Source organism: Arvicola amphibius, chromosome 11 (assembly GCF_903992535.2).
Source record: "Arvicola amphibius chromosome 11, mArvAmp1.2, whole genome shotgun sequence".
Taxonomy (NCBI): domain Eukaryota; kingdom Metazoa; phylum Chordata; class Mammalia; order Rodentia; family Cricetidae; genus Arvicola; species Arvicola amphibius.
The window spans coordinates 100,273,925-100,295,797 of NC_052057.2; the positions used below are offsets into that span (position 1 = coordinate 100,273,925).

The 21,873-nt window shown below is 45.9% G+C and overlaps 1 protein-coding gene across 1 annotated transcript in view; it reads left to right on the top strand.

Annotated features, from left to right (window-relative positions):
* Nr4a3 (nuclear receptor subfamily 4 group A member 3) overlaps window positions 1–21,873 on the top strand; it is a 33,271-nt gene that overhangs the window by 367 nt on the left and 11,031 nt on the right. The window contains exons 2-6 of the mRNA XM_038347996.1: window positions 885–1,849; window positions 5,586–5,715; window positions 6,170–6,342; window positions 17,288–17,487; window positions 20,101–20,279. Of these exons, the coding sequence (XP_038203924.1) occupies window positions 887–1,849; window positions 5,586–5,715; window positions 6,170–6,342; window positions 17,288–17,487; window positions 20,101–20,279 (1,645 nt within the window). The 5' untranslated portion in view covers window positions 885–886. The remainder of the gene's footprint in view (window positions 1–884; window positions 1,850–5,585; window positions 5,716–6,169; window positions 6,343–17,287; window positions 17,488–20,100; window positions 20,280–21,873) is intronic.

Sequence of the window (21,873 nt, forward strand, 5' to 3'; positions counted from 1 at the left end):
GAGAAAATACCTAGACTAGCCCTGCCTGTTAGAAGAGCTGTTAACTGTTGTCGTAAAACCGCTCTACCCTTGCTGGATCAGAATGGCGTTTTAGTCAGAATGGGGAAGCAGCGTAGTAGACATATATGCATCCGCGTGGACCATGCAGCAGAGAGTAAGGGTTTGGTGGGTGTGCTGGGTTGCAGCTGATCTTTCTCTTTGCAGATGGCATCAACTCCCCCGAGTCCATTTCCTGGGCCCACGCGCCCACCTCACCGCTTAAGCTGACTGAAGTCATCAGTAGGGGTCCAGTTTGCGCAGGCTGCTAATCCTGTTTGGAGGAGTGGGCGGGAAGCAGCCACCGACCACAACTTGTGTGGGCAGCCTTAGTTGGCACTCATGAAATGTTAGCATGTCACTGCCTCCCTTGTCCCACACGGGACATCTTTTTTCACTAACACATGGGTTTACAAATTAATGTGTGTAAATCTTGGGGGTACCAATGGCCTCCTTCTACCCAAATTAACTAACAAAGCATTCCCTTCCTTTCCCTTGGCCTTCCATATGGCTAGGGAGACCACTCCGGTTGGTTTTTTGGGGGGGGGATTTTAACTCCTTTTTAAAGTTTCTCTGGGCTTTTGAGGGAAAGAAAACCTTTGTATCCAGATCTGCTGAACAGAGCAAGGGAGGGTAAAGTTATCCCCAACAGGTCAGGTTCTATTGCTCCTGTGGCCCCTTTGTCAATCAGGGACACAGCTGTCTTCCTACCAAGGAAGAAAGTAAATTTGGGGCACTCAGCAGGTGGGAGAGGATGCCACTTCCTCAGTTTCCTGATTCAAAAGCCATGAGTCCAGCTGGCAAAGGAGTGTCGACTGGCTTATGAGCCCTTGTCTCTGTCCCTGCAGATATGCCCTGCGTGCAAGCCCAATATAGCCCTTCGCCTCCGGGGTCCACTTATGCCACGCAGACGTATGGCTCGGAATACACCACAGAAATCATGAACCCCGATTATGCCAAGCTGACCATGGACCTCGGTAGCACAGGGATCATGGCCACCGCCACGACGTCCCTGCCCAGCTTCAGTACCTTCATGGAGGGCTACCCCAGTAGCTGCGAACTCAAGCCCTCCTGCCTGTACCAAATGCCGCCTTCCGGGCCGCGGCCTTTGATCAAGATGGAAGAGGGCCGTGAACACGGCTACCACCACCACCACCACCACCATCACCATCACCACCACCATCACCAACAGCAGCAGCAGCAGCCATCCATTCCTCCTCCCTCTGGCCCTGAGGACGACGTCGTGCCCAGCACTTCCATGTACTTCAAGCAGTCTCCGCCGTCTACGCCAACCACGCCAGGCTTCCCCCCGCAGGCGGGGGCGCTGTGGGACGACGAGCTGCCCTCGGCGCCTGGCTGCATCGCACCGGGCCAGCTGCTGGACCCGCAGATGAAGGCGGTTCCCCCGATGGCTGCCGCGCGCTTCCCGCTCTTCCACTTCAAGCCCTCTCCGCCGCACCCTCCAGCGCCCAGCCCAGCGGGCGGCCACCACCTCGGCTACGACCCCACAGGCGCCGCTGCACTCAGCCTGCCCCTAGGAGCCGCGACTGCCGCCGGCAGCCAAGCTGCTGCGCTCGAGGGCCACCCGTACGGGCTCCCGCTGGCCAAGAGGACGGCCACGCTGACCTTCCCGCCGCTGGGCCTCACAGCCTCCCCTACGGCGTCCAGCCTTCTGGGAGAGAGCCCTAGCCTGCCATCGCCACCCAACAGGAGCTCATCATCCGGCGAGGGCACGTGTGCGGTGTGCGGCGACAATGCCGCCTGCCAGCACTACGGGGTACGCACCTGCGAGGGCTGCAAGGGCTTCTTCAAGGTGAGAGCATGCCTCCTCCAGGTGCTTCCTCCGCTCTGCAGTCAGGCCCCTTGCTGAGACAGCTAAGTGAGTTTAGCAACCTTCTTGCCCCTTCCAGTTTGAAAGCCTACTCACAATGCATCCTATTCATTCCTAGGCTAGTTAGGACTTCAGACCCGTCTTTCTCAGGGCTTTTAAACTCAAGCTGGCCATGAACTTGATGGGTCCACCCCAACCTCTTGACCTGACATTGCCTTCTGAGCGTTTGGGTTTTTATTTGTTTGATATTTTGGTTTGTTTTTGTTTGTTTGTTTCCTGGGCAGAAACTTCTGCAACTTCTAAAGTATCTAAACTTCAATAATGCCCAAACGTCATTATCCCTCCTTGCCTATACATACCCAGAACGTCTGAGAGAATACTGCCTGAATGGCAGACCTGGGCATTTGTCTCAGTCTTCACAGGAAGAGCTGCGAGCCTAGAATCAGACAGACTTAAGATTGAATTTGAATTTTGGTCACTGCATAACTGTTTGTATTCCCTGTGCTTTGAAGATAGAGGATAATTACCCTTGTTTCTTAGAGAAGAAAACGGAGGTTCAGAGAGGTCATCCAGCTGTCACAGAACTCACCCTCAGAGAGTGAGGTGGAGATGGGGGTCCACTCATACCTGTGTGCTCCCAACATGCCTCCTTTTCATAGTTCTGCAGTGGCAAATTTGGGGTGGGAGTAAACCAGCTAGAGGCGTTTTGGGACAGCTTCCTCCATAGACTGGAGGAAGGTAGAACTCAGGCCTGGCCAATCTACCCTGTCCTCTAGAAAGACTTGTGTCCCTGGGTCTGTGCACAGACACAGTACCCACGTTGATCCTTCTCTCACGTGGGAGTGTCATCAACCTCCCCATATCTACCAGCAAAGAAACTGAACCCTAGAGAGTACGCCTTGGGCAGGCTTGGGCAGTGGCATGGCTTGCGTGTGGGATAGAGGCCACTGGTTTCGCTTGACCCTAGAGTTCAATAGTCTTTCCACCTCTGATGGGTGTGTGTGTTTGTGTGTGTGTGTGGGGGGGGTCAGCTTGCTTATTCTCTTGTTCTTTCTCTTGTCATTGAGTCTCTGATGGTTCTAGACATTTCTGTCTTACTCTCTTTACACCCTAACCTACTGATACTTCAGGCACGCGCAGACCCACACAGATGACAGGTGAAGTGGGATGTTGATTGGGTGACTAGGATTCGGGGGGCAAACAGAGTATATTTGGAGCATGCTGAACTTGGGGCTAGAAGATTCAAATAGGAATCCTAACGCGTCACCACCTTCCAGTTTATAACATTGGCCATAAGTCTTCTTGCTAGATCTTAATTTCCCAGGCAGTGACTCACACCCAGAAAAAACCTGTACTAAATAAGATAGCAGCATACAAGAGCACTTCCTAGTCCTTAAAGAGCCATAAAACATTAGTTATTAATGAATGGAAACTCTGAAGTATTTATGACAATGCACATGCTTGTAGTTGGACATAGATCCAACAGGCACTTAATTTTGATGTGATGATGGTTGTCATGCCACGCATTGAATTCTCTAGGTAGATGACAGGATGCTCGGATACAGATGTCGCCATGTTAAATCCCTACAGATACACAAGCTTATAGCATTTTTTAAGGGCAGAACTTCCTTTTAAGGTTAGCCTTTGTTTTTTTTTCTCAGTGTTGGAACACAGGGCTTTGTACTTGCTGGGCAGGTGCTCTACCACTGAGCTAGAGCCCAGCCCCAGGCTAGCCTCCTCCCTTTTTCTCTCCCCTCCGACCCTCTGTTACCTACTCGAAATTTCCCAAATCTACTTCCACATAACTACATCCCTTTATCAGGTTTGATTTTTTTTATATAACATTTCACTGGAAATGCTGAAGGGCAATGAACGATCAGCAGGAAGGGAGAAAAGCAAGACCTTCCAGTAAGAGTTGAATGAAGACTACGGTAGAACCATCCCCAAATCAATGAGAACTCATCGCAACATGGGTGTCTAGCATCCCAAGTCTAAAAATGTGCAGCAGCATTCCCCCAACAACTCCCCTTTTCTTCACCATCCCCTTGGAAACAGATCTATACTTGAAAGGGTGGGGGCATCCTGGGGTTGGACCACCCCACAGATCTGTTAATTAAGGGAACCGGAGCCGGATTTACCCAGTGGCTTTCTACCATTAAATTGAATTCTTTAAAAATGTGACATGAAGTGCAGTTAATGATGGGAATTCGGTGATTGAACTGTAACGATCTCTGTGTCCTTACACTGTGCAGATGTACACAGATGTGGGGAAGGCTTCAGGCTATGGGGAAAATGTGTTATCTAAAGTGAATGGGCACGTGGCCCTGAGGACAGTGTGGAGAAAGAGTGCTAGGATGCAGGGGAAGGGCCCGTGACAGAGTGCTTCCTTCCAAGGCTCCTGTCAGTACAGAGAATGGAGGTGCTGAAAACCCCCCCGCAAGTCTTCCTTGCATTTAGACCCAGCAGCCATGTCTCGTGGCTTGGCGTAGGTCAGCTTTGCACGCGTGTAATCACTCCCTTAAATGAAATGAAAAGGTGACGGGGTCAAACGGAAACTTGGGAAATAGGAAGAGTGGAAAACAAAGAGTCAGAGGGAAACTGGAATCGTGAACCCAAAACAGGTCACCAAGCACAGTTCACCTGAACTTCCAATACATAGCCCAGGCGTCTTTCCCAGGTGAATCCAGAGTTCTGCTCTGGGTGGACTTGCGTGGGTCAGGTCCTTCCAGAGAGACTCATCCCATCCCACCTGCGCAGAGGTGTCCATGGGGGTTTTGGTTGGTTGTTTCCTTACAGCATCGTTTTACATTACATTAAGACTACGTCTGATTATTGTTCCATATCTTATTTCAACATTCCACGTGATTCAGAAAACTGTGATGTTATTTTTATCGCCAACATCAAGTTTTACGATGTGTCTTTGACAATGTGGTTCTTCTTTGGTGTCAATAATAACAGTCCTTTATGAAATACTGGGGTGTATATGACATTCATATTTCTTTCTCTTGTTCTTACTCGGCTTTGGGGTTTCTTTCATGGATATGATAGTGATTTTTCTACCCAACTTTAAGACTCGGAAGTTGGAAATGGACAGTTTATTATACGGATCCTTTAAAGGGAGAGTGGACCAAGTAGTGCAATCACGAGGATTTATTTTTTTAATTAAAAGATGATTCCTTATATATTTTAAAAAGAAAATATTACTTCCTATATATTTTAACAAGACAAACTCTTGACTTTACTCAGTATGATTTCATCTCTATTGAGTAACGAAATCAGTTATTGTGCTATCTGGCTTACAGTAGTGATGCCATACATAGGACAGCCCAGATAATTCTGATTTTATTTTAATAAGGTCAGCAATAATCAGGGGAGTAGAACAAGTAGAAAATTGTTCCCAGGGGGATATTAAAAGTGGAGATAATCTAATCCTCTGAGGTACGATATGTTGACCTGGTAATTTCAGATATGATTTTATCATTCAGAGTTGGGTGCCTCCTGAGACTCGCTTCAGAACAACCCAAGATGATTTCCACTGTCAGCCAGGAACACTAATAAAATTGTTTTTCCTGCAGGCTAGCGTGTTAGGAAATTAAATTTATCTAATTATACAAATTGCACTGTCGCTTTTCACGTTGTAATTAAAATACATCTTGTCAGGTCTTACCTCTTTTCCAGAAACTATTAGTTGACTATCTCTCGCATTATATTTTCTCAGAGAACGGTGCAGAAAAATGCAAAATACGTTTGCCTGGCAAATAAAAACTGCCCAGTGGACAAGAGACGCCGCAATCGATGTCAGTACTGCCGATTTCAGAAGTGTCTCAGCGTCGGCATGGTTAAAGAAGGTAAGAACACATGCTTTTCATCCGGTTTGCTCACGCATAACCTCAAACAGCGAAAGCTGCTAATACTTACATTGAGGCAGCAAATTGACTCGTGTCTTCCTTTCAAACGTTTTCTTTTTAATGGTATCTATATTTACCCTAAAGTAACACTGAGGACTGCTTATTCTAATTTCTCAAAAATGAATTTTTTTTTAAAAAAAAAAGCCATTGTTCTATTTGAGAAGAAGGTTTTCAGAGCTAACTCATCACCAAATGTGAGTATGGGATAACTTTCTTCTCCTCGTTATTTCAACTCAATCACTGTTGAGCATTATCCCAGACTTCACACTGCTTTGAAATGGTGGCTCTCATTCATCAGTGCCAAGCTCTAATGTGTCTGTATTCCTTTTCATGATTTATGCCTGTTCCGAATGCGATCTTTCAACCTGGCTTTTTTCTCTCTGTGTCTCAACAGTCGTGCGTACAGATAGTCTGAAAGGGAGGAGAGGCCGGCTGCCTTCCAAACCAAAGAGCCCACTGCAGCAGGAGCCCTCGCAGCCTTCCCCACCGTCTCCTCCCATCTGTATGATGAACGCCCTCGTCCGCGCTTTGTCAGATGCGACACCCAGAGATCTGGATTATTCCAGAGTAAGTTCTACGAATGCTCTTGAGCGATTACGCTGCTCCATTCATGACAATAGTAACAAGAGTTGATTGGACGGCTGCGCCTGGCACTATGCTAGTCAGTGGCCTCCCTTTTCCTTTGCCATAGATTTCATTTCATTTAGCAACTAGTTCATTCACTATGCCAGATAACTTTTGCCTTATGGAAACTCTAAATGCCTTAACGATGACCTTGACAGGGCTACACCTGTCGCACTATGGTTGCAGGGTTCCTGGTGGTGCCAGTGGACAGCTGAACAGGTGAACTACAGCTTGTAGTTCTTTGGAAATCGTGACTATTGTGTTTCTCGCGTTGTGCTCAAACCCTCTGGGTGAGCCCCAAGTTATCCTGAAGCAGTCTACCCAATTGCATCTTTATTGATTAGCTTGCTGCTTATTTGGGGTGGGGGGGATTGGACCATGGGGGGGAGCAAGTCCTGGCCTTGGCATCAGGAGGTCTGCATAGAACGCTGTCTTTTCTGTCTCCTGCCTGTGTCACCTGGCTCCTGTGCTTGGCTTTCTCCTCCCTGCAGTGGACATGATTACCATATTTCACACCAGAAGAGGGTTTTGAGCATCAGTCACACAAGGCTGACAGAACCATTTTGAAAAAAACATAAATAATTACCAGCGCTGTTATTTCAGTCAACCAAAACATATCAACATTTTAGTTTAACGTAGGACATCATAAAAAAAAAATCTCACCAGTATGAAGCCTACAAATTTCCTTAAATTTGAATAGCACTGAGAAGGGCCATAAAAGATTTTTGAGAAATATTCCAGCATGATAAAGTCATTTTTTATAGGACTTTGGAAAGCAGAGTTCTAGTAAAATACAGTCAGTACAGGTGAGAGAGAAGAAAATGGTTATTGAATAATTCTTCATGTTAGACACTGTATCACGCTGTCTCATTGCTATGAGCTGGAAGGGGATTTACCTCCACTTGAAGACAAGCTTAGAAACACAAATGAAAGGAGACCCGTGTGGGGGTATCCCATTGGTTGATCTGATTGCCTTCCCCGTGGCTAATTCATCATTTGCAGCATCTGGGTGAATGCCTGGCAAAGAACAGCCTTTGCTGCCGGGTGGACTCCTGTTAGGTTGCAGTGTTGACAGAAATGATGCTGTACATGCTGAGATCCTCTTGCCCTCCTCCCTACCCTCATTCTAAGCAGCAAAGCCCTCCCTACACCTGATCACAAGACTCCCTATAAGTAGTATGGTATACCCTCAGCACCAAAGGTTGAGAACTCTCACTCTGATTTTTAAGTAGCATCTTCTGATGAAAGTCAAGTCTCAAACAGTATAATAGTATAACAGAATAATGTGCTGACTGGGGGCCCAGGCTTTGAAAGCAGGCAAGGCTAGATGAAAACCCCAGGGCCAGCATTTACTAGCTAGCTGACCTTGAGAAACTGATCTTTTAATGCCTCGGTATCCTCATCTTTGTTATTTGCTAATATTATCCGCTTCCCAGGATTGTTTGTGAAGATTAAAAATGATGACATTTGTCAAAACTTCAGCATGGTGCCTTGTATATCATTACCTTGACCAAACTTTTTACTCTGGCCGTTTATCGAATGTGCTAGTAAGTACAGGCACTACACTGTCTGGTGCCGTGTAGCAACACCACTGAGATAAGTCTTTATCCCCATGGTCCAATAAGGAAATCAAAACAAAGAGAGGTGAAAAGGTTGACTGGCCCAAGGTCACAAAGCAAAACACATCTATCAGAGGCCAAGTTAGGAGTCACATTTCACACTCTCTGCTTGCAGTGAGGTGGGGATTACTAATTGGGCATGAAGACTCTCCCCCCACTCAAAGCACCTCTGCCTCTCCCTCTGTAATTCTTTGCATCAAGGAGGCTTATAGACACTGCTTTAGCTAAGGCTGTGGCAGGCAATCTGACATCTTCCCAGGGCATTTGACATTGCTACTGATGGTCAATCCAGAAAAGTTACCCCTACCCCCAGCGAATGATACTGTATCCACAAACTATCTAGTTATTAGTCTCCATGGCCTGGTTTCTCATGCAGTGGCAGTATCTCCCCAGTCCCCTGAGTTGTCCCAGCTGGGGCCTGTCTCTACATTGAAAAAAATCAATCCAGTGTGTTTGCTTGTCTGTGAACTGTTCAGTCTGTTAGTCTGGAGTCACCATCTCCATCAACAAACATTTATCCAATCAATTGTTAGCTTTGCCCCAAATACAGATTGCCCATGTCAAAGTCTGGGTCGTGCGGATGCTACCTTTGAGGCCTAGCTCAATTTTGCAAAGCATATTTATTTTAATCGCATTGTTTTTGGAATCAGGAATTTTGAACTTCATCACTTGGGTTCTCCTGCGTTTAGATAGCTCTACAAAATTATCAAAAAAAATTGGACCAAAATCAACTAAATTAAAAGACTTTTTAAAAAATACAGTGAGCTTTCATCAAAAACTTGGAAGAAGACACAGGAGCATGCTGATCACATTTGCAGATGACAGAAAGCTGGGAGGGATCTGCTAATATGATGGATGTCAGTACCAACATTCAGAACGATCTCGACAGGTTGGAACAGGAAGGGCTGAAACCATCACGGAGAAAGTTAACAAAAATAAATGTGAAGCTCAACATTTAGATTTTGTTAAAGGGGAGAGCTTTGGCTTGTCAGTGGTTCATTCAGGAGTTTGTTCCACAGACACTTAGTATGATCCAACAAAGGGTGTGTGTGTGTGTGTGTGTGTGTGTGTGTGTGTGTGAGAGAGAGAGAGAGAGAGAGAGAGAGAGAGAGAGAGAGAGAGAGAGAGAGAGAGAGAGAAAGAGAGAGAGAGAGCGCATGGAGGGGTGCTAACTTACCTGCTGTGGTAGGAGAGATATGGGACCAGAATTCAAGTCCATATGGTCTCATGGACTCTGTCCTTTCAGATCACATGTCAAGGATGGAGTTCAATCCAAGACCAGATTTAAGGGGAATGTAGATACACTGTTTATGGAAATTTATAAGGGATGGTTGGAGAATTTTTTTAAAAAGGAAGATATATAGACAGAAAGGGAGGTTTGTAGAAATTAGGTCATTCTCACTCTCTTGTCCCTGTATCAAAAAGAAAAAGAATACTTCTGTTCTCCTTGGCAAATCTAGAGAAGGAAGATGGTGGCGGGGGTGGGAGAGCATGTCTTCAAAGCTGCTCTGAAGACGAGTTCTCTGTCCACACCAACTGAGTCAGAGTGAGATCAGCAAGCCAAGGAGTATTCAAGGACAGCACAGGACAGGATTCTCCACAAAGGGTTCTGTGCATGGCATTAAGTCCTTTCAAACTCTTAAAGGCTTTATGATTCTGAGGTTTACTTTTTGGTTCCTTACTGTAAGTACTTACATGCAGAAATATAGAAGATTGTGTATATTTCGTGTGTGTGTGTGTGTGCACATATATACATATATATGAAATATACACGTTTATGTAACTTGACTTTGTATCTATAAAAATATTGGAATTGGTGCTGAGGCAATGTCTAAGTTGGTAAAGGGCATACCACCCCAGAATGAGTACCTGCTTCAAATCCCCAGAAGCATATACTTGAAATTCTAGAACTAGTGAGGTAGCAGTGTTCCAGGATCCCTGGGATTTACTGGCCATCAGTCTAGCCAGTGGTGAGCTCCAAATTCTATGTGGGAATCTTTCTCAAAATTAAAATGAATTAGAAAAAGGAGTTGGGACGAATATGATCAAAATGTATTCATTGTATGCATGTAGTGGTTTGAATAAGAATGGTCCTCATAGGATCACATTATTTGAATGCTTAGTTACCAGGGAGTGGCACTGTTTGAGAAGGATTAGGAGGTATGGACTTGTCGGAGTAGGTGTGACCATGTTGAAGGAAGCACCTGGGGGTGGACTTTGAGGCTTTACAAGCCTCCACCAGGCCCAGGCTCTTTCTCTCAGCCTGCAGATTAGGATATAGCTCTGAACCAGTGCTGCAGTACCATGTGTACCATGATGCTTCCTGCCATGATGATAATGGGCTAGACCTTTGATATTTTTTTTGGTGAGTTGTCTTGGTTATGGGGTCTCCACAACTATAGAAAGTGACTAACACAATGCATATGTGAGATTTTCAAAGGCTTAATATGTTTCAAATAATTAGAAAATTTTAAACGTGGAGAATTGTCAAAGAACTCACTGGACATTGACCTCTGGTCTCCACACACACAAGTGTGCACATATATGCTTATACCCTTATATACAGATACATGGACACACTTAGAACACAGAACTGATGAAACAGACAAGATGGCTCAATGGGTAAAGGCTTTTGCTGTCAACCCCGATAGCCTGAGTTCAGTCCCCAGAAACTCCATGGTAAATGGAGACAACCAAACCCCACACCATGGCACTGGAGAGCCCACACACATACACACAAACAAATACACAAGGAAAAGAAAAGAACTTTCCCAAAGGAATGAAACAAAATGCCTACTTTGAGCCAGACACAAGCGTGAATATTTTCACATCAGCCCTCAACTCTGCCACCAAAATTATAACGCCAGTACTTTACTTAAAGATTGTCGTTGCCTGAAACTAAGCTTGAATAATACCTTCCCCTTAAAATTTTTTTTAATTATGAGACCACAGCACTGAATGACCTTGAGAGCATCTAAGACAACCTCCCCTCCCCCGCCATGTTTTCAGAGGACTAAATGAAGTCTCAGCAGGGCAAATTCTCTAGCCTAAGACTGGTGGTGGGACTGAGATGAGACAGTCACTCAAGAGGATGCTTCTGTGTCATCAGACTGCCTCTGCTAACGACAATTTACTAGTTTTTAAGTAGGAATTTAATTTGATTTAAAAAAACTACAATCATAGTAATATGTATTTTATATCCTCATGTTTTATGGTAGTTTCATATAATATTATTAGATTTTTTATGTATATGAGTGTTTTGCCTGAGTGTATGTCTGTGTACCACGTGGGTGTCTGGTGCCCATAGAGGTTAGAAGAGGGCATCTGCTTCCCTGGAATTGAAGTTAGATGGTTGTGAGACCCTATGTGGGTGCTGGGAGTTGAACCCAGGTCCTCTGAAAGAGCAGCAAGTGCTCTAAACCTCTGAACTATTTCTCCAGCCTTATATTTTTTTTAAAAAAAAAAAATCAATTCATTTAGAATTAAATTCAAAGAAACTCATTGTTTTCTGTACCTTGGCAATCACCCAATCCCCCTCTCAGCTACTGCTATTAACATTTTAGCATGTATTCATAGCTTATTGTACGTTAGACAAGGAGTTGTCCTGTCAAGTTTGAGCCTGACAGTCGACTTGGCCAGTACCGTCTACTAACTAACAGTGTTAGCTGCTCTCCCTGGTGATCAGGTCAGCAGAGAGAGAAGGAAGTGTCTGCCAGCCAGTGCCTTTTAATCTCCATGTAGCAGGGTATGTGCCTGAAAGGTAGAAACCCAGAGAACCCTTTTCTCCCCAAATGTGGAAAAAGGAAGGGTTTTGTTCCAAGTCACAGAGGGAGCGAATGTTTGAAGAGGCCAGGATGAGCGCTCCTGAGCTCTGTGACGCATTCCTGGCTCTGGAACCTTCCCTTCTCCTGTGGGCCAAACTTCTCTCCCTCAAAAATGAGCTCAGATCATTGTACATCAGCGCAGTCAAAACATGTCACATTTGATTTGTTTCCACCCGCAATGCTGCTATTCCCTGCCCCACAGTTGCTTTTAATTTAGCAATCCAAGTATATATAGATACCGGGCTTGGCTTCAGCGCCTGCATAATTACTAATGAGGAAATATACTTAATGTCCTCATTAGTTGGTCATTCCAAGTATTTTTCAGCACGCCAGGATGTTTTCTGGTAATCGGTGCCACTTAGTGCATAACAGGACTGCAACCACGAGAACTATTGCTCACATCAAACCAGACACCAACAAATGTTACTGAGATGCTAATGAGATAGCCTTAAGACCCAACACGGCCAGCACATGGTAGGCTTGCAGAGACCACCGTGTGAAAACTGTCAACGCTGCTTCCAAGAAGCTTTGGGGAGGATGTTTCCCAGTTAATTCACTGGGTGGCATGAACCAGTTCCTACCGTGAAGGCCTCCAGTTTAAATGGTGAAGAGATTAGACCCGGTGCACATCTGTGGGCCCTTCTAGTCCTCTTATTCCCAACCCTCCCTTCATTACAGCTGCTACATGAAGTTCCACTCTTAAGTATGGACCACAATTTCCCGGAGTGTGGTACCCAGACTGCCTCAACCACAAAGGACCGCAGTGTTGGCTTTAACAAGCAGGTTCCTCCAGGTTGCACCCAGACCTACTGATTTCAGACTTGAAAGCAGAAGGCCAGAATAATCTTTAACAATAGCCCCTGATGATTCTTTGGCATTGTAAGGTCTGAGAGCCACCAATGACAATTCAACTTTACTTTGAATGCCCCAGCTTTTCTTAGGGATGAGAAAGGATGAGCTATAAAATTTCCAGGAAGCCCTAAATTCACTTAACAAATAGGGTATGGGCCCATGGATGGTGGGTCTGACAAAGCTCTGCCCTCAGGGAACTTATCTGCCAGGGAAAGAGAAAGAAGGTACTGGAAATATCACCCGCAGTGGTTTTGGTTGTTTGTTTTTTGTTTTAGTTTTTCCAGTAGAGGGACACTAACAGACCAAAAAAGGAGGAAGTTGGGAAAATATATTCATTACCTATCTTTTTTCAGTACCGATTTTTAAAACGTCACTTTGCTTATTAGCACATGTATGTGTATGTGTGGTATGTACACATGTTCCAGTGTATGTGGGTACGTGTGTGGGGTGACCACACACATGGCTTGTGGAGTCCAAAGGCTGATGTCTGGTGTCCTCTGTCACTCCCCACCATACATTTTGAGGCAGGCTCTCTCATGAACCTGGAGCTGGCTAATCTAGCTAGCCAGGTTGCTTCCGGGATCTCTTGTCTCCTCCACCTTTTGCAGGTTAGGATTATGGGTGGGCCTTCACGCCCACCTGAGTTTTATCAAAGTTTTTCATGATTATGTGGCAAGTATTTTATATACTCCACCGTCTCTCCAGCCCTAAAATGGCACACTTCAAAGCAAAGAACCCAAGACTATATACATAGTTTAATTTATATAAGGATCACATCTCTCATCTATAGAGATATAAAGGCTGAGAGAAAAGTAACATACTAAAGGGGGGTGGGGAGGGAAGCCATTTCCTTTAGATATTTCACATATTTATCAAGAGCCGAGAGTGCAATGCATATTCAGCTCCGTTCTGCTACTAAAGCATCACGTGGCTAATTTTCAGAGTGCTTTTCTCCAGTTGAATAACTGGTAGGCCTGGGCCCCTGCTGAAACCTGACCCGCACGGTTGCTGCTGAATGCAGTGTGCAATCTGTGGGGGTTAAAGCCTGTGTCCATCTGCTGTTGTGTGCACCAAACAATTCTCTGTCGAGGGCCTTTGTAGAAGTCTGCATCCTGCCATGCTGCCAGTGGAGAGGTGGCTGACATTAAACATTAGCAGAAACAGAGACAAAAATTCATTAAAAGAAAATTTCTTTCTGTATTCGGCCTATGTTTCTGTGCAACAATCAATGAACAAATAGCTTTGGGGGTTTTCTTTGGCGATCTTAAACCACTGTAAGCAGGCACAGATGGGTTCCAGCTCTTCCATGGCCAGGTTTAAATGGCTAAGCCAGGCAGAGTATCTGGAATCTTTGGCCTGTTTCTTTAAATTATATGTTCAGAGGGACACACACGATCCTTCTCTCCCCATATCATTTGGTGCTGACCCACCTGTTACTGGGAATTCAGGTTGCATCTAGTTTTGGTTCCAGAATTTGGGGACTTGGACAAGAATAACTGCAGGTGAACCCCAGAAGGTTTGTAGTTAGGCAAGCGGGGCCTGCTGGGTTTTTGTTTTGTGTTTTGTGTTTTGTTTTTTTCTTTGCTGAGCTCTATGAAAGTAAAGTTCACGCCCCAAGCAGGCAGGGACTGCTCTTACCATGCAGGAGGCATGAACTGTGAGCCCAGCAGGGCTTTGCCTGCAGAGAACCCTGGTGAAAACTGCATGCTCTAGTGACTTCTGAGCAAACACTGGAAGCAGAACTGTGGTTGATCCATGAGCCCTGGTTTAGGGGAAGTCAATGTAGGGGCGGTAAGCTAGGGCTCCTATTCTCAGGGAGGACTTTACAAGCCCTTTAGACTTTTCTTCCTCTAATCAAGCCACTATTTAAAAACAAAATCATGCAGGACTAGTGTCCAACTCTAGGCCACAGCATCATACCTAGAGTGGCTTAGCACTATTTAGAAACTTCAAACGCGCGAGGCAGGAGAAACAATAATTAGCTAATCCGCTGGGCACCCAGTGGCTACAGCAGGTGTGGAGCAGCCGCTATGCGATTTGTCTAGAGATGCACATTGATCTCTTCTCTCCGCTCTCCTTCAGTAAAGAGAGTACGTGTAAAATAAATAAATAAATAAAAATTGTGGACTCACCCAGGGTCTCATGGCCTTTTCAGAGGTCTTTCAGAAGGGAGCTGCCTCTGTCTCCTGGACTTGTCCCCCTGTTGTTTCATGATACCACCCAGTATCTGGGGCCTCATAAAATCCCAGGCAAACTGTGGGGTTGTTGGAAAAAAAGGGACGCAGGGCTCTGAACTAGACCGGATGCTACAAGATCTTAGACGGTTAAGGTGAATATTAGAAAGCTTCGGCTTTTAATACAGCACAGCCCCCACTCAATAAATGTGGAAGGTGAGGGACAACGACACTGTCGGAACTCCTTATCAGTAACGTCACTGAGATCTGCGGTTTAACTCACTCCACGTCTCAGGCCCTTCCCATAGCAAGGCCAACACAACAGAGCTCTAAAGATGTTATTATCCCTACTCCACGGAGAAGAAAACTGGGCCTCAATACCATATTTCACAAATTAGAGGCCCTAATAAAACTAGGGTTAAGGTCCGTGGGCTCAACATCCGGCATCTGTACTTTTATACCTTACTGCTTCTGGGGGAAAACTTACTCGTAGAGTCTCACCTCTTCACACAGGGCAGGTTTTTCAGGTGTGCCTTGTTCATTGACTGCTTCTCATCAGCTGTTTCTCCTCCAATCAGGTCTGGGCTTTGTGGCAAACCTAGGCACCCACCTTAACTATTCTTGTGCTAAAAAGAAATAGTCAGTGGGGGTGTAGTCCAGTAGTAGAGCACTTACCTGTGCATGTACAGGTAACGTGTAACATGTACATGGCTGTGAGTTTGATCCTTTGCATCAAGCCTTTCCAGAACGTTTCAAGGGTGCTGAGGATTAAATGCCAGAGCCTTAGTCATTCTGTGTAAGTAGGAAACTACATCCTCAGCTAACATCAGACATCTTAACTAACAGGTAGCCTGTAGTCCCAGCATGCAGGTGGCAGAGGCAAGAGGATGAGGATTGCTGCACGTTTGAGGCCAGCCTAGTCCATGTAGTGAGCTTCAGGCCAGCCATGGCCCCATAGTAGGGTAAGACCCTGTCTCAAAACATAAAAACCAAAGTCAAGAGGCATAGGACTTAAAATCCCAGGCATGTAAACCCCATTGTCACTTATGTAACCTGGGAAGGTTTCAGAGCTTCCCTGAGCCTCAGTTTCCTTACTTATAAAATAAGGACCCAAAGCTCTGTCTGGTGAGGATCAAAGGCCAGGGCTGCAAGGTTGCTCTGCACAATGAACACTAGGGAAGCGACGCACCTGTTCACACCGCTGTGCACACCTCTGTTCACACGGCATCTCTCACACCTCTGGGCTGTTGTTTCCCCTCCATCTTCACTGTGCCGCCTAGATCATCCTGCCTGATGCAGAAAAGGTTCCGCCTCCATCGAGTCAGGCAAAGGCCTTTACCGCCCTTACTGGAGTAGCCCAAAGCTTTGGAGAGACCTCCTCCCCTTCATTCCCCTCCTCCTCCCCCTCCTTCTTTTATGTTGTCTTTGCCTCTTCTTCTCTGCCTTCTGCCCCCATGTTCCTCGGCCCGCGCTATCTAGTATGTCTTTCTGTGATGATGAACACGGACCCCACCCCCCTTGACTTTTAAGTACCTGGAATATGGCTAGTGTGATAAGAGAGCTGAAGTCTTGATTTGATCTAATTTTGATTAATACAAGCAGGCGCAATCCCCACGTTTGGTGGCATATAGCTGTCTGGGCTCTGCCACGCAGGAACCCTGCCACCACCCACCACATACACTTCCAGATTTATCTCATAGAAATCCATCAACAGCAAGCAAAAATCAATCATCTTTTCTCTTGCTGGTTAATTGTGTGTGTGTGTGTGTGTGTTTTCACACTTCCGTGTACATTAGAACCGTCGGCTCTGATAAGAAGCAGCCTGTTGGACCCACCCCCAGAGTTTCTGATGAAGCAGGCCTGGGGTTGCCGTTTTTAGCACATTACCAGGTGCTGTTGATGCTACTGGTTTAGCGACGAAATCTCTGGATCCTTATTAGGACCATCTTTCTTTGGGAGACCGCAATGTTACAGCAGAACTCAAAGAGCCAGAAGTCCTACTCAGACCCAAGACCCTAGGGCAATGGTTTCCATGTGGACAGTGGTTTCTCCCATGGGATGCTTTGTGGTTTCATCTGTGGAGCTTTTAAAGTTCCCAGTGGGCAGACCTCACTCCAGACCACTTAAATTGGCCTCTCTGGGGGCAGAACTGAGACACGAATGTGTCCTAAAGCTCCCCAGGTGATGTCAGGTCCCTGCACTGATGGGACTTGAAGGGACTTCTGTCTGTTAGATAATAACAATAAAGTCATTTTATTTTATGTCCCAGGGTCATTGGAGGATCAGATGAGGCTGTGGGTGTTAATGGGTTTTATAAAGGGGATTAGGATTCAGGCACTGACATCTAGACAGAGTCAGTCTCAAAAGATGGCGCCATCCCCAGTGCAGTCAGTAATGCTCTCTGTGCATTGCCTTCCAGTACTGTCCCACCGACCAGGCGACTGCAGGCACAGATGCCGAGCACGTGCAGCAGTTCTACAACCTCCTGACGGCCTCCATCGACGTGTCCAGGAGCTGGGCAGAAAAGATCCCAGGATTCACTGATCTCCCTAAAGAAGATCAGACGCTACTTATAGAATCAGCCTTTTTGGATCTGTTTGTTCTTAGGCTTTCCATCAGGTACGTTCTATGATTTCATCTTCCCTCGGCCCTCTCATTTGTAACAGCAGGGAGTTTGTTGACCAAGTGGAGATGAAATGTATTCAGACATTAAAGCACTGATCAGTGGGGTAGAGAAAGAACGGTGGAGTGGCATAGGACTCCCGGTACGAGTCTGAGGTCTAGCTGGAGTAGACACAGCCGAAGGCTTTGAGCCGAGTATTGCCTCACTGGGAATCCAGATCTTTTCTATGCAAAATAGAGGATGGCTTTTGTGGTCACTCAAGTTTGTGGCTCTAGGACTGTTCTCGGGGTGCAGATGCTATTTGTGGAAATTCTGGGTTTGCTTTGAGTTTCTGTTTCACAAGTGACTGTTGCAACATTCCTGAAGGGCTCTTCCCTTTAGTTCCACAGCTGAGTTCTTGGGTCAAAAGATTTGGTTCACTCTCTAGTGTTCAGTGGAAGCAAACATGAGGAGTATATGAATTTATCTATCATCTACCTACCTACCTACTTATCTACCTACCTATCTACCTATCTACCTACCTAACCTATCTATCTATGTATCTTTTATTTATTTGTCTATTTATAGATAAATAGGTCCACTAGGTAGCTTAGCCTGACCTTAGATCTTGAGCTTGGAATCTTCCTTGCTCCAGCCTCCAGGGTGCTGGGACCCAGGTGTGCACTGCCATGCCCAATAGGAAGTGATTTTTCAAATAGCTTGAACTTCAGACCTAAGCTCCTCTCCACACATGTCCTTCTTAAATATATATATTAAATTATTAATTAAATCAAATCTATATAACATTCTGTCCATCTGCCCCCTGTAGGGAGGGATCCGGGGGAGAGATGCGGCAGAGTTTGTGGCTAGAGTTTAGCTTAACTTGCAGCCAATCCAGTGCACGTGAGAGCTGGTAGAAACCTGCCTGTCATCTTAGGCATGTAGCGAAGGATTACGCAGAAGATAAGCCCCACGCAGGTGGACGCCACTCTTCACCAAGCTCTCTGCATAGCCTGTCTCCAGGAACAGCACATCCTTGGTGCTCAGTACCCGTGGAGTGAGGGAATGAATAGAGCTATTTTTCCAGAAGCACAGTTAGGAAGACACTGGCTTGTAAGTGCAGCCAACCTAGAGAGAGAGAGAGATGGAGCAAGACCTTTTAAAGTTAAGGGAAAGCTGAGATTAAAGTCAGGATCCCACAGAATTGAGAGTGAGTTATACCTAATACTCTCTGAATTCTCTTGTGTGCTAGGCTCTGTGCATGGGCTTTCAAAAAAAAAACCCTTCATTTTATTTAATTCCCTCCGCAACCTTAGGAAATTATGATTAAATTCCTGTTTCATAGATAAGAGAAAGGAAGTCCAAAGAGATGAAAGGAGGGCTCAAGGTTACCCTGCTAAGACATCACGTCCCAGAAGAGGTTCCAGGGCACCTTTTATAAAGAGAAAGGGGATGGTTACAGACACAGTGTGAACTATTGGCACATTCAGAAACAGCACTCTCTAGCCTCCTTATTTAAGTTCAAGGAGGTAAAATGTTCTGCCACCCTTAACTCTGTGATTGGCACTTGGAGAAACTTGTTGCTTTGAATTTACATAGTGGAATTGTTGCGTCTAGCCTTGGGCCTTATCAGCTTCTGGCATTGAAGAAAATAAGGGAGAAGCCTTGACTCCGGAGCCCCAAAGGGAAGTCTCCTGTTCACTGCAGAGAGGGGCCATTGTCTGACTTTTCTTGAGGAAACCTCAGAACAAAGATCTATTCACCCCAGAGAGGGGATCAATAGGCCAAAGAAATGCTTTCATCCAAGTGCAAGACGGTGAACCTTTTCTGGGCTAACAGGAGCTTATATGAAGATTTGACTACGGTTACATGGGTGCACTCCTAGACGTGTCACCAAAATATCACACCCTTTAGTTCCACAGCTGAGTTCTTGGGTCAAAAGATTTGGTTCATCGATAATGACCTCGCAAATGGTGCCTAGAAGGGCATCCCCCCTTCAGTCAGTTTCCTGAAATATTTACTTTCTATAAGCTTGAACACCTCCCTTGACTGCATATAATGGGGGGGGGGGGGAGAAGGGGAACGACAGTATTAAGCACTTCTGATTGTATAAGGGCAGGAGGGAGCCAGTGACTGTAATCTCAGGTGAGGCTCTCATGACCCTCTCCTCACTCCTGTGAGGGAACCCTACTGGGCCTGATGTTGTGAGGGACTCCTGTGACCCCCCACAGCCATAAAATTACTTTCATTGTTACTTCACAACTGTAATGAATCGTAATGTAAATGTCCAATGCACAGATGGTCTCAGGTGACCCCCGCGAAAGAGCCGCTCGACCCTGCCAAAGGGGTTGCAGCCTACAGGTTGGGAAGCATTGCCCTCAATAGTCTCTGAGGGCTTCTCCGCATTCTACCCCAGACAAGCCAGCTGATTCTAGCACTAGACAGCAGACGTGTCACCCTTGTTCCTTAAGGACATTATCAGGGACAGACAGTCAGGTCGTCCATTCCCAGGAGCACACCTTTGCTCCTGCACAGTTTCCTTGCTGGTCCTTGTGTGTTATGATGCTGCTGTGTTAGCCAGCCTGAGCAGACCTATTGACTGTGTCTCTCTCTCTTCTGCCCACTCCCAGGTCCAACCCTGCTGAAGATAAGTTTGTGTTCTGCAATGGACTTGTCCTGCATCGACTTCAGTGCCTTCGTGGATTTGGGGAGTGGCTCGACTCCATTAAAGACTTTTCTTTAAATTTGCAGAGCCTGAACCTTGATATCCAAGCCTTAGCCTGCCTGTCAGCACTGATCGTGATCACAGGTAAGGACCAGTGCCTGAAAGTCAGGGACGGTGTCGCTTTTTTTTCTTGCCTGTGTTCAGGTGGCTTCTGGGCTTCTTTACATCTAACTAGGAAAATGGCTGCCACTATGCTGAAGTCCGCCAAGTCTGACTTAGTTAAATAAAGAAAGCACACACCCATAACTTAACTCATCCAAGTTTGTAGGAGAGGGCATTGGTACTATTGAGCTATCATCAAAACCCAATTGATCTGAAGCTCTGCTAGCAGTTGACCTAGCTACTTCAAGACTGTTTTTACAAAAGTTTTCCAGAAAGATAATCTTAATCACCCTGCCATTCCTATGGACCCCTTCCCAGTTCTTGCCTTGAGACCTAAAGTAAACCAAAGAATCGCAGGCATATGGAAGACAGCTTCACTTACTAATCCTGACTGGGAGGGAAAATGTTTGAGAAAAAAAAATGTTATTTGTCAAAAATGAAAGCAACTCAACTCCACAGTTTTTTTAAACATTCAAAAGCAGATGTATAAAATTCATTCAGTTTCTGGGGCTGAGGAGCAAGCTCAGGAGGGAAAGGACTTGCCTTGCAAGCACCAAGACCTGCGTTCAATCCCCAGAGCCCATATAAAAAAAGATGGATGTGGCGGCATGCACTTGCGATCTCAGCACTGAGAGACAGAGACAGGAGGATCACTGAGAGCTCACTGGCCAGCCAGTTTCACCTCATTGGTAAGCTCCAGGCCAAGGAGAAACTCTATCTCAAGGAGAGTAGGTAGTACTCCTAAAGAAGATACCCAAAGATGCCCTCTGCCCTACACACACACACACACACACACACACACACACACACACACCATGAAAATACATGCACATAAAAAATGTTCGGTTTCTATGTTACTGTACTCCTTCTATGTGCCCATCACCCTGAGCTCTTAAGATGCTGGTCTGCCCCCCACCATCACTCATCCTTGAAGTTTCTTCTTAGTTTGCATCTGGATCTGTTATACTGGGGCCTGGGGAGATAGTGACAGGATCTGAAGCTCACCCCCATCTTTTGGGTCAGACCCAAGACCAGCCAGGCTGATTGTCTGAGGGTTCAGTTCAGACTGGATATGCTCTTGGCTAGAGGAAACATTTCCCAGGTAGGTAGGTAGGGAATACTGACTGTGATCTCAGCACGGCTGGCCTCTTCTTTCTGATGCAGCCTCGCTTTGCTTAATCCAATGGTTCTCAACCTGTAGGTAAGGACCCCTTTCGGGGCAGGGAGCCTGATGACCCTTTCACAGGATTGCCTAAGACTGTCTTCATATCAGATATTTACATTACAATTCATAACCGTTGCAAAATTACAGTTATGAAGTAACAATAAAAAATAATATCATGAGTAGGGGTCACCACGACTTGAGGAACTGTATTAAGGAGTCAGAGCGTTAGGCCAGTGGTTCTCAGCCTTCCTAATGCGGTTTGCCTACATCTGCTTTGGTCACCTGTGAGCCACAGTTAGAAGTATGTGTGCGCCTCTTAGAGGCCAGGCTGGTCATGTGCCTGACTTCTTCCTCCTGGTCTTTGTCCAGGGTAAGAAGCTCAGCTCTTAATAGGGCCATCACAGTCTTCCA